This window comes from Cyprinodon tularosa, unplaced genomic scaffold (genome assembly GCF_016077235.1).
Source record: "Cyprinodon tularosa strain WSP-4 unplaced genomic scaffold, ASM1607723v1 ctg996, whole genome shotgun sequence".
Lineage (NCBI taxonomy): Eukaryota > Metazoa > Chordata > Actinopteri > Cyprinodontiformes > Cyprinodontidae > Cyprinodon > Cyprinodon tularosa.
In genome coordinates, this window is record NW_024039780.1 from 13020 (window position 1) to 26123 (window position 13104).

A 13104-nucleotide genomic window follows, 5' to 3' on the forward strand; every position below is an offset into this window, starting at 1 on the left:
TGCAGCTTCAGCAGGGAGCAGTGAAAGGTGAGGCCTGCAGGGGGCAGCAGATGCTGGATGAATCTGACTGCTGCGCCACCAGTCAGTCACTGACCAGTCCTCGCTGGTTCTTCCCAGTTCAAAGCAGAAGCTTAGAGGAGAGGCGACTGATGATCAGTCCAGATAGTAGATTTTATTTTATTTTTTCTGCTTTTATTTCAATCCGTTCTATTGTTTTAAGCAAACTTCATTTATAACTATGAGCTTGGTTCCATTATTAATTATCTTCGTAAAAAGTTAAAGTCGATGGTTCATTGGTAAAGGCCAGTGCGTTCCACGGAGCGTGGAAAACTCAGCTTCAGTCCTTAAACCAACAGCTCCCTCCTGTGGAGGACAGTGATAGAGAAGCTCAGAGCTCCTGTTTGCTGCCAGCAGGTGGCACCAGCTGATGGATGTGGAGGCAGTGTATATACTGTATACCATCAGCTACCTCCTCCTTCTTCACCTTTGACCTTTTGAGCTGATGGAACAAGTTAATTTCTCCACTTTAAGATCAATCAATCAGTCAAGAAAGGAAACAGCATCATCAACTGTTCAGAGGTTCACACCTGATGAGGCGTTTGATTGGTTCCAGGAACCACTATCTGTAGCTGTTTATCCTTCAGGAGGGGAGGAGCAGCAGGGGGCGGAGCTACAGCTCCCTGCAGACACAGAGTTTTATCAAAGTTTTCCATCAGAGCTTGAATCGTTTTAGTCTTTAGATGAAGGTTATCACATGTCAGTGACATCATCATCCCTAAAACTATTTAAAATCCATCAGTTTTTGTGTTAATGAGGTATTTCTGAGGACGATGCAGCAGCGGCGGGTCTGGATTATCTCCGACCTGCAGAGCAGCACTTTCTATTGATGCCGTCAGACAGAGGCAGGCAGCAGAATCAGCAGAGGAAGCCCTGACTCAGCCCATCCTTTAAAGCCCTCTCCCCCCGCGCCGGGCCTCTCCGGGACCCCCCTGCCATATAAATTGGGCTGTCCAACTTTTTCTCGGTTACACTGCGTGTGAGGTTGCGAGACAGGTTGGACGACATCCAGTGGGAGAAACATGTCGCAGTACTCTGGAAAGGTGAGTAGCAGGTGCTGGGATATCACACCTGAACACTAAAGATGTTAAATAATTAAGATCAACTAAAGTCTAAATAAATTAACTTATTCAAACGTTTAAGCTAAAGTTCCAGTTTACCACCTGCAGGGGGCTCCGTTCTCTAAAGCCTGTCTTTATCGTAACATGAGATGTTTGAGAAATGGGTCAGTCCAAATCCTGCGAAGGAACTTTATCCAGGGCTGCTGAATCCGGACAACCTTCAGCCCTAAAGTCGTAGGGAAGCGGCCGTTCCATTCCGATGCGTTTCCGAATTCTCCCGAGTGGTGCCCAACTTTACAGGAGTGAATAAAGTGAATGTGATTGGTCGATTATCAAGGGGGCGGGATTGTAGAGGCGGAAGGTTCGCAAGCAAGTTTGGTTGTAGCCGGTTTGTCGGAAGCCTCTTGCTAACCAGTTAGCATCTTAGTGCTAGCAGGTTCCCAATGGGAAATTCCATTGGGACCAAGTAGCACTAGGTTACTAACCAGTTAGCAACTTAGTGCTAGCAGGTTCCCAATGGGAAATTCCATTGGGACCAAGTAGCACTAAATTGGTGACTTAGAAACGACGCTGTCAAGGAACGCTATGGACAGCGGAAACATGCAAGAGGAGGAGAGTTTAGTGTCGGAGGTCGTGGATGAGTCTCCTCCGTCATCCATGTTTTATTTAGAGGAGGAAAGCGGGGACGAAGATGTTGTGGAAGAGGACGCCAGGGCGGCAGAAGCTTGGTTTGGTGTAGAAGGCTTCCAGCCGTCCATGTTTGAGCCCTCGCCTCGCAACGCTGCCAGTTCTGTTAGCTCTACGCCTGCCGAAGACACAGACGTCCATCCCCGTGAACACTGGGACGCAACTCAATGGGAAAGGAAAGGATTCTGGTTTCAACCGTTGCGTATATTAGCTGCGACACATGAATCAAGATGCTATGACCGAAAACATTTGATTGACAGATGACCGTTGATATATGATTGGCCGAATTTAGGTGTTCAGGCTGACGTAGAACTAACTGGCCTGCAGAAGATAACGTAAAAAAAACACTTTTTAAGACAGGATTTATTTGAAAATAGAAATTTTCTAACTTTTTTATATACATGTTTAAGCCTACGACTTTAAAGACGATATTATGGTATGAAAACCAACACCAAACCATCTTCGTGTTCAAAGGGAGTTTTTCTTCTCCACTGTCGCTACAAGCATGCTTAGTGTGAGGGATTGCTTAGATAGAAAACTTTGAATCATTCTGACTGGCCTTGAGATGACATGCACATGTATACATATATATATATATAGCTCACTGGAATGAGGAATACTTTCTACTTTCTTCCACACACAATATGGCGGTGATGTCATGGAGCAGACATGGCGCCCAATGTGGTGTCTATGTATATGTGTCTGTGGGTTCAGGTGGGAGATGAGTAGAGGCTGTCAGGATGAAGTCCTGACATCATCATCATCATCATCCTGGACCTGACAGGACGCCATTGCTCCGTCGTGACCTTCTCTGAGCTTCACAGCCATCTTGGTTTAGGTCTCAGTGACATTCTGACCGTCTCCTCCTGCAGATCACCTTCTACGAGGGGAAATGCTTCACCGGCAGGAAGCTGGAGGTCAGAGGGGACTGTGATAACTTCCAGGACCGCGGCTTCATGAACAGGTGAAGAACCGGCTGGAAGCTTTTAGAACATCCTAACAAACACATTTCCTCCTGATTTTCACAATAAAAGCTCGTCCTGTTCCCCCCTGTCCTCAGAGTGAACTCCATCCGCGTGGAGAGCGGAGCCTTCATCTGCTACGACCACCCCGACTTAAAGGGCCAGCAGTACATCCTGGAGCACGGGGTGTACCCAGAATTCCAGAGGTGGAACGCCCACAACGACCACATGGGATCCTGCAAGCCCATCCGCATGGTAAGCAGCCAGACCCGGTTTTAGGGTCCACCGGGTCAGTAGGACCTAGATGTTCTGCATTTATCGGATCTGACTGACCCGTGTTCTCTCTGCCGTGTTCCTCAGCATGGAGAACATTACCGCATCGAGCTCTTCGAGGCCTGTAACTTCTCCGGCCAGTGCGTGGAAATCTGCGACGACTGCCCCTTCCTGCAGAGCCGCGGCTTCTCCAAGAACTGCATCAACTCCGTCAGGGTCTTCGGAGACGGAGCGTGAGTCCAGCACCTTCTCCAGAACATCTCGGTCCATCAGAACAGAACCGGTCCGACCCAAACGCACCGATCCCAGATCTCCATTCAGCTCATCGGGTTCCGGCAGGAGCTAGTCGCGTCTTCCTGGTTCCTGCTAACGTTCTTTTCTTAGAGATGAAGGTTCACCTGAAGCTCCACCCCCTGTGGTCGGACCGGTACCAGCCGGGTTCTTCAGAGGGTTCCTGATGGACCCTCTGACCAACGCAGCAGGCGGAGACGCCGACGTTTACGACGTCAGTGTAATTATAGGAAATAATTGGGTGTTTGAGTCGAACGGCGTCACGTCTCCAGGTATAGGAAGGAAACGCTTCACCTCTACTTCCTGCTGTAACATCACTGATGTCACCAGAGAGGACGAAGCCATGTCCATATTTGGACGTCATGTCCTTCTGTGGCAGCATCATGCTGTGTTTAACTGCAGGACGGAAACCAACTGGATCCATGTTCTGAAGGGTCCGCCTCAGTGTTCTGATCTTAGTCCTGAAGAACCTTAGAGTGGGCGGAGCTAAAAACCTGACCCACTTCCTGTGGTTCTGCTGGGAAACATCTGACCCAGATGAGATGGTTCAGTTCTACAGAACTCTGAAAGTTCTGATTCAGGAGTCACTAAAAGATTCCTTCCGCTGAGACGGACTGATCCAGAACCGTGGGCGGTTCTGGATCAGTCCGTCTGCTCTCGGTCACCATGACCTGAAACCAAAGGTTTCTGGACCCAATTGGTTCTGCCGGGTCCAGCACTGATGGTTCTGAGATGGTCTGATCTGGCGATGAAACGGAACCTCCTGGTTCTGTAGAACCCACTGGTTAGAACATGTGACTGAAACCAGGCGGTAACTTAGGCTGCGTTCCCGCCGCAGCCTGAAGTGACTTAAATACGATTTTTTTGCCCGTATCCGACCTGGATCTGATCTTTTCATGGCGGTCCGAACAACACAGATCCGATGTTTTCCAATGCGACATAACGAGCTCTGTGGTCCTGAATCTGATACGAATCTGATCTTTTCAAATGCGACCTGCGTTTTTGAACAGGTCGCGTTCATCCGACCTGAACGCCATTAATACCCGACAAACGTCGCTATTCTGGGTGTTGCTGTAAAGAAGCGGCAAGAAAAACAACAACCATGGCGGACGATGATGCGGAGAGCAGCATTTATGTCTACCATCTTGAAAAGATTGAGTTTTTAAGGTTGTGAAAGATTGCTAGATGCGCTCCGGCGCTACCATCCATGTTTACTTCCGTAAACACAGAGCACGCGCACGTAGCCCTGGAGACCCAATCAGCTTCCACCCGCCACCTTTCAGAACCAATATGGCCGTCACAGACACAGCCCGCCTCTGAACCAGGCCACCATGTGTCCGCCGTGTTCTGAAAACACACAAACACACATAAGCAGGTTCTGGTTCTGGATGGTCAGACCGGGTCAAAGCATTAATGTTCTATTGTTTGAACCCGTCACCACGTCTTGAGCCGGTTCTGTTTCTGACCCGCTTTCTCCTCACTCCGGTCCAGATGGGTGATGTACGAGGAGCCGAACTTCCGGGGCCGGATGTACATCGTGGAGCGCGGGAACTACTGCAGCCCGACCGAGTGGCAGGCCCAGAACCCCAACATCCAGTCCATCCGCAGAGTCGTCAACTACTTCTGATCCAGAACCGCCTGCTGCTCGTCCCACTAATAAAGGCAGACTGACAGAAAACTGTTTTTTATCAAAGCCTCTGAGTCCGTGGTGCTGATTTCTGCTCCTGAACAGAACCTTAGAATGTTCTGTTGGGTTCTAGCTCTGTAGAACGTAGCATCGTTGGATCTGCAGGAGGGAAACCAGAACCCTGCAGGGGTGGCGGGATCAGAACCTGTCTAATAAAGATTTGACATAAAACTCTCTGGGCGGATTCTCCTGAACTGATTAACCCTCCTCATCCTCACAGCCAGCTCCGGGTCCACAGGTGGTTCTGGTTAATCAGAGCTTTAGTGGGTCCAGTCCAGTCATCTCGGGCCAGAACCGGTCCAAACATGCATCCTATTAGAGCTGATCTCTGTTTAAAAAGCCTCATGCAGTTTATAAAACATCAGAGATAATAGGAAACATCTAAACATATGATGTCACTGGATTATAAAAACTATTTTATTCATTCCAGCTGCTAAACGTTTTGGTTCTGATCGGTTCTGACCAACATGGAGATAATAAACATTATAGAATAAAAGCTGTGATGTCACAGCCAGAACTAGAAGAAGCGTACTGATGACATCACCACATCCAAAGCTAGTCTGGATCTGCATTTCACCTCCTGTTATTAATAGTCTCTAAATAATAATAAATTATGACTTTTTTCTTTTAGTGGAGGAATAATAATGAACACAGTCAGATAAACACAAATTAAATGAATATTTTGCCAAATCAAACAATCAGACCTCCATCAGAGCCAGCGGTCCTTCACACACAGCTATGCAGAGAGAGGGCTGCTGCAGACGGGCTAACGTTAGCCCTGGCCGCTGCAGACGGGCTAACGTTAGCCCTGGCCGCTGCAGACGGGCTAACGTTAGCCCTGGCCGCTGCAGACGGGCTAACGTTAGCCCTGGCCGCTGCAGACGGGCTAACGTTAGCCCTGGCCGCTGCAGACGGGCTAACGTTAGCCCAGGCCGCTGCAGACGGGCTAACGTTAGCCCTGGCCGCTGCAGACGGGCTAACGTTAGCCCTGGCCGCTGCAGACGGGCTAACGTTAGCCCTGGCCGCTGCAGACGGGCTAACGTTAGCCCTGGCCGCTGCAGACGGGCTAACGTTTGCCCTGGCTGTGGTTAGCCTTGGAGGTCAGCTGGTTGCTGCGGTCCTCTAAACATTGTCACTTTTTTTAAATTCTGCACTAAATCAGTAAATGTTCCATATAGTGAAGCTTAAAGTTTAATATTTTCGCCTCAAATGATCTTAAAACGTACTTTTATTGAACAACAGAAAAGAGAACTTTTATCTTAATCCTCTGAGCTCTGTGAGCGCTAACCTGGAAGCTGCTGCTGCTGCAGTGCATGCTGGGACAGCTGTCAGTCTGGAGAACCGACAAGTCTGCTCTGATGCATGCTGGGTAAAGAGGGAGGGGCCAGAACAACATCTGATTAGTGTGCAGAAGGTTTTATTGAGGCTCCATCAGAACCAGACGACACCAAACAGGAAGTTCCTCTTAGAAAATCAAACAGAAAACTTTCATCAGATCGAACATAAGCAGCAGAAACAAAACATTTGGAAACTGAAAGAATCGGCGACTGAAACATCTGAGGAGCTTCCTTCAGAACGTAGAGTTTCACTTCATGGTTCCTGGAGTCAGAGGGGGGACGTCCCGCCTGGACCTGCTGTCTCAGGCTCAGACGGTGTGGGACGGTCCTCTGCTCAGGTAGGTCTTCAGGGTGGAGATGAGCTCGCTCTCCTCCTCCAGGGTCAGGTCCAGATAGTCCTCCTCGTGACGGGAGATGTCCTCCAACACCTCGTTCACCAGCTCGCTGTCCTCTGAAGGACAAACAGGGAACACTTAGAGGACATGCCCGCTGGCGCCACCCGCTGGACAGAGTTCACAGAAACCTGTTAGAGAGACACACCTGGGGAGCTGGACGAGGAGCCGGCCTCCTCGGTAGAAGGAGAGGAGGAAGACGAGGAGGTGGAGGGTGGAGACAGCAGGTCTGGGGACAGGACGCCCTGATTGTCCAACAGCAGCTGGGTCGCTGACTGGACGTCGTCTCCTGTCAGCCTGAGGGCTTCTTCAGCAGAGGGTCTGTCAAAGCCCAGATACAGCAGCTGGAGGGACAGAGAGGGACAACAACTGGATCAGAGGGTGGAGTCAGGGGGACAGGGCGACCTGTGGACAGACACAGAGGACGGAGGACAGCTGTTGGACAGATGCAGCCTCACCTGCTCCACCTTCTCTGGGCTGACCGTCTCCTGGGAGCTGCTCCGACCCGCCTGAGAGTCCAGCAGAACCTGAGAACAGACAGAGCCATGAGCGACCGGCAGCGTCTGGTTCTGATGGACGGACTGAGCGGAGACTGACGGAGTACGCTTTGTCCACGTCCCCCTCGGCGTGGTGCAGAGCTCTGGCTGCATCTGTCCTGGAGAAGCCCAGCTCCATCAGGCTGCTGATGGCCTCCATCCTTGTCCTCCTCTTCCGTCTCTCCCTCTGCTTCAGCTCCTCGCGCTCCTGGTCCAAACAGAGCAACATTCAGGGCTACAGAACCGCGCATAACAGAACCAAAGCAAGATCAACGGGTCAAAGGTCAACGGCACGATTCTGAGATCCCAGAACTCAGGAAAGAGTCCAGATCTGAAGGAACCAGAAAGTTCTGAAGGTCTCAGCTTCTCAACCCAGATATGGTCTTACCTGCCGCTGGTTGCTGATGTGGATGGCGGCCTCCTGCACGTCTCCTCCACAGGCCCGGAGTCCCAACCGGGCCTCCCGCTCCGTGAATCCAAGAACCAGGAGCTGCGACATCTTCTCCGAGTCCGGAGAAAGACGTCCATACAGGTCCTCCACCTGGGAACGAGTAATTCTATCATAGAACCATCACAGAGACGGGACCAGAACACAGGACCATGAAACTGGACCATGAGAACGTTGGAACAATCGGGTCTAAATGTGGAACATAGAACCCTCTAACAGGGGAACATGGAACCCTCTAACAGTGGAACATTGGAACCCTCTAACAGTGGGAACATGGAACCCTCTAACAGTGGAACATGGAACCCTCTAACAGTGGGAACATGGAACCCTCTAACAGGGGAACATGGAACCCTCTAACAGTGGAACATTGGAACCCTCTAACAGTGGGAACATGGAACCCTCTAACAGTGGAACATGGAACCCTCTAACAGTGGAACATGGAACCCTCTAACAGTGGAACATTGGAACCCTCTAACAGTGGAACATTGGAACCCTCTAACAGTGGAACATGGAACCCTCTAACAGTGGGAACATGGAACCCTCTAACAGTGGAACATGGAACCCTCTAACAGTGGGAACATGGAACCCTCTAACAGTGGAACATGGAACCCTCTAACAGTGGAACATAGAACCCTCTAACAAGAACCCTCTAACAGTGGAACATAGAACCCTCTAACAGTGGAACATTGGAACCCTCTAACAGTGGAACATAGAACCCTCTAACAGTGGGAACATGGAACCCTCTAACAGTGGAACATGGAACCCTCTAACAGTGGAACATGGAACCCTCTAACAGTGGAACATTGGAACCCTCTAACAGTGGAACATTGGAACCCTCTAACAGTGGAACATGGAACCCTCTAACAGTGGGAACATGGAACCCTCTAACAGTGGAACATGGAACCCTCTAACAGTGGGAACATGGAACCCTCTAACAGTGGAACATGGAACCCTCTAACAGTGGAACATAGAACCCTCTAACAAGAACCCTCTAACAGTGGAACATAGAACCCTCTAACAGTGGAACATTGGAACCCTCTAACAGTGGGAACATGGAACCCTCTAACAGTGGGAACATGGAACCCTCTAACAGTGGAACATGGAACCCTCTAACAGTGGGAACATGGAACCCTCTAACAGTGGAACATGGAACCCTCTAACAGTGGAACATGGAACCCTCTAACAGTGGAACATAGAACCCTCTAACAGTGGAACATAGAACCCTCTAACAGTGGAACATTGGAACCCTCTAACAGTGGGAACATGGAACCCTCTAACAGTGGGAACATGGAACCCTCTAACAGTGGGAACATGGAACCCTCTAACAGTGGAACATGGAACCCTCTAACAGTGGAACATGGAACCCTCTAACAGTGGGAACATGGAACCCTCTAACAGTGGAACATGGAACCCTCTAACAGTGGAACATTGGAACCCTCTAACAGTGGAACATGGAACCCTCTAACAGTGGAACATTGGAACCCTCTAACAGTGGAACATGGAACCCTCTAACAGTGGGAACATGGAACCCTCTAACAGTGGGAACATGGAACCCTCTAACAGTGGAACATGGAACCCTCTAACAGTGGGAACATGGAACCCTCTAACAGTGGGTACCTTGGACAGCAGCAGCAGAGCCTGCCGGTCGTTTCCTTCGACGTAGGACAGGAGGCTCTGCAGGAGGTAAAGACGCAGGAACAGGACTTCCTCTCTGCCTGTGTTGCCCTGGCAACAGACACACATGTTAGCGGTCTATAGTTCAATAAAGAGAGTTCTCTGACTGCGGCTCCACACGGTGGCAGAAACAGGAAGCTGCGCCGGACCTTGATCATCAGCAGCCTCTGCTGCTGCTCTCCGTAGCACTTCAGGAAACACTCCTTGGCCCGCTGCAGGCGGTTCCGGCCGTCTTCCAGACAGGACAGGGCCTCCAGGGCCCAGTAGCACCACACGATGTCCAGCTGCAGCACGGCGTAGTTGTCCACGGAGCTGAGCAGAGCTGACCCGCATTTACTGAAAGGAAAGAAGGTGGTCACAGCCTCCGCTGGGCTTTTATTCTGAAAGGTCGGCGGCGGTTCCTACCTGAACTGCTGGTCGGCCTGCAGCAGGTGGCACAGCGCGTTATCGTACTGCTTCCTCTTCATCAGAGAGCGGCCCTTCTCATGGAAACCCATGGCCAGGATCAGAGCCTGACACACACACGGCAAAGAGCGGTTAGAGGCTGCAGCGCCCCCTGCTGGCTGGACGGACATGCTACATTGGTCTGAGGAGGTCAGAGGTCAACCTTCTTCTCCTGGTGAGGGATCTTCAGCGGGTTTCCTTTCTGGTCTGCGATCTCCAGGAACGGCGTGGTGTCCGGATCCTCGCTGCCGTCTGCCAAACAGAACCGGGATGAGTTCAGATCCATCCAGAGCGGCGGATTGCGTAGCTGTCAGAACCCACCTCTCTCCGACAGGATCTGGAACCCTTTCTGGGTCCTCTGGATGCTCTCCTTCTGGTTCTTCTTCTCCTCCTCCTCCTTGCTGATCTGCTCGGCGTCGCTGACCTTCAGGACCATCACCTTGCTGTGGTTCTTCACCCCCTGCTCATCCAGACGCTGATCTAGAACATGATAACCAGAAGAGGGGGGGGTCAGAGAGCCAGCTGCAGGTGCGTGAACCGCTGTGCAGAGATGGGTACCGACCCACGCTCAGCGTTCTCCCGTTCAGGATCAGTTTGACGTGTTTCACGCTGAACTCCTCGGTGATCCTGCAGCAACAAACAAACAGAAGTTCCGACTGATGAAGCGGAGAGACGGGTCGGTCAACGATACCTGTCCACATGGACGTAGTCTGGGGGGGGGACATGTCCTCTGCACTTTTGACTGTCCAAAAACAACATTATGCTGCAGTACACCCACAATCGTCAAGCACTAGGACCAAGCTGAAAACCGCAGCTAAAGCTAGAGTTTGGACCCGCCTCCTGATTGGCCGTCCGTCTCTTCTCGTGTGATTGGCTGTCACCGCTGTCACTCTGAGAAGCTCTCTGTACAAACATCTAATGCGCCTCTGAATCTGCTCTGTGATTGGCCGGTTACAGCGCCGCTGAAGTCCTGCCAGCTACCTTAATAACAGCTGTAGGGTGGCAAGACTTTTTCGCTGCTTTCTGGTACGTTTTGGATTTTTAAAAATAACTTTAACGGTCCGGTAGTTACGGTCAAACCTGGATCTGATTTTATCAGGAGAGATGCAGGAGGAAGAGGAGGAAACAAACGGAGAAGATGGCGGAGTGGCGGCCTAGTGGTTAGGGCGTAACCCCCCCGCCCTAAATAAATCATGTTTTGTTCCGTGCCTGTCCACCAGCTGCTGCCCCGGGACGTCCAGCCTGGTCTCCAGGAACTTCTTCACCTTTGGTTCCTGGAAAAAAAAGGAGCGCATCAGTTCCACCAGCAGCTGAGGTTTCTAACGTCACACTGTGATGATGTCACTGACTCCGTCCCCTCCCCGTCTCACTGCTCCACCTTTTTGGCGTCTCTAGGCAGCAGCAGCTCCAGCGTGGCCACGCTCGTCTCCCTGAAGGTCCGGTTTCCTTTCCCTCTCTCCACGGCCTGGGCCCGGATGGACTCCAGGGCGCCCCCTACCTCCGCCTCGGGCAGGTTCAGGAGGGGAGCGTAGCGCCGCGCCAGCTCCTACGGCAGGAACACAGAGGACAAAATAGATAACAGAAACCCTGAGGCGGCGGCTGAGGACGATGCCTTCCTCCAGACCCACCTGCAGGTGCTGGTCTCCTGGCTGGTTGTCCTCCTGGGTGAACGGAGGGTTCCACAGCTGGATCCTCTCCTGCTTCAGCAGGTTCTTCAGCTTTGCCTGCGTGTTTTGCTCCGCCATCTTCACAGGAGAAATGAAAGTAAACCAGAGGAGACAGGGGGGAGGGACAGCAGGTGGACGTCCCCGTCCAGGTGGGGTTTGGTCTGGACCTGATCTGGGTCCCAGAGCCGCAGCTCAGAGCAACCAGCTGGAGATCAGCGACAACTCCGCAAAAACTACAGGTTACGCTTCGGGAAGACAGTAAACATTTCAGCTGACAGGAAGCAGGAGATCAAAACTTCACAGGATTTTCAAAGTAAAACTGAATAAATTTAACTTTTCTAAAATTAATAAAAAAACAACTATATTCTAAATTCAGACCGAAATAAACTGTTTTAATAATAATAAAGGCTTATATTTCAATGTTAATAAACACAATAAAACTCATTACGTGTGATTTATATCCATCATTAGGAGCCCTTTGACATAAAACATTAAACATTTTCTTTTTCTACTTCATCCGAATAGAGATGATTCTATTGGAAGCCAAATATCCAACTTTAATCTTTAACAATCTTACAGTGGAAATTTATTTTTGTGTGTGTTAAAAACTCCAAACAAAAGGAAAACAAGGCTTTTATTTTGAAAGTTTTCCTTCCTGGTTGGAATCGAAGAACCCGAACAAATAAAACCCATCAGAACTGAACAATTTCTCTAAAGCTGAGTCTAAATTCCAAACTTTTATATTAAATTAAACTTTAATATCTAATTTTAATACAAACAGGAAATGACGTCATTTCCATCACAACAACACGGACATGTTACTCGGTGAGCTAGCTTGCAAATATTCGAGACAAGCTCCTAAATTTGAGGTTTAAACTTCAGCATTTTATTAAAGTTAGAACAAAGTGGTAGTTTTATCAAAGCTGGAGCTGAAATTAAATCACTAAACATCTGAATAAACTGCCAATAAGTGAGCTTGTAGCTCCAGAGACGCTGACAGACGTTCATTTAGCAGCTTTGGACGTTATTAGCTTCAGAAAGCTAAGGCTAACTCAGAGGTACCTTAATGTTAGAGATGAGCCGCTGGCAGAACAGAGCTGGAGCAGCTAGAACATCTGAAACATCTCCAGTCCACCGCTGACGTCTCCATGAAGCACCTAAACATCACTGCGAGAGGTCTCACTCTGAGCGGATATACTGGGCCCGCTGCACGGTGAGAGGCACCCCAGGCACGGGGCATCTCAGCTTAATACACGATCTTTGTCACGCAGACGGTTCCCCGCGAGGGTCAAACAACGCAATATAACAACTCTACATAGGAATTATGAAATAACGATAAAAAAAAAAAACATATAATACAGGGAGAATAAAAGTATTGGAACAGAAAAGCAAAATGAAATAATGGAAATAAATCAGAAAGAAGTTAAAGAAGAAGTTTGTGGCGCTGTTTGTAAAGTTAAACAGTGAAAGATTAGGAGAAATATTTATGGTTATTTAGCGCGTTTTAAGGGAAAAAATATTGTTTTTATCGTGATGTTATTACGGAAGAGGATTAGGGCCACTGAAAAAAAAAAAAAAGTTTACTGAT

At 49.7% G+C, this 13104-nt stretch overlaps 2 protein-coding genes across 2 annotated transcripts; one reads left to right on the forward strand and one right to left on the reverse strand.

The window, feature by feature from the left end:
* The first annotated feature begins 952 nt into the window (after window positions 1-952).
* On the forward strand, window positions 953-5024 carry crygn2 (crystallin, gamma N2). The gene is made up of 5 exons (XM_038276087.1): window positions 953-1100; window positions 2678-2769; window positions 2866-3022; window positions 3128-3273; window positions 4823-5024. Exons 1-5 carry the CDS (start codon window positions 1080-1082, stop codon window positions 4956-4958), a joined length of 552 nt encoding a protein of 183 aa, XP_038132015.1. The 5' UTR covers window positions 953-1079; the 3' UTR covers window positions 4959-5024.
* Window positions 5025-6418: 1394 nt separating this feature from the next.
* Window positions 6419-12735, reverse strand: nub1 (negative regulator of ubiquitin-like proteins 1). Its single transcript, XM_038276088.1, has 15 exons — window positions 12579-12735; window positions 11478-11594; window positions 11228-11395; window positions 11059-11123; window positions 10412-10476; window positions 10171-10329; window positions 10013-10101; window positions 9811-9917; window positions 9555-9741; window positions 9349-9456; window positions 7672-7824; window positions 7345-7491; window positions 7206-7274; window positions 6896-7091; window positions 6419-6806 (listed from the first exon to the last, which is right to left on the reverse strand). Exons 2-15 carry the CDS (start codon window positions 11592-11594, stop codon window positions 6664-6666), a joined length of 1773 nt encoding a protein of 590 aa, XP_038132016.1. The 5' UTR covers window positions 12579-12735; the 3' UTR covers window positions 6419-6663.
* Window positions 12736-13104: the final 369 nt, after the last annotated feature.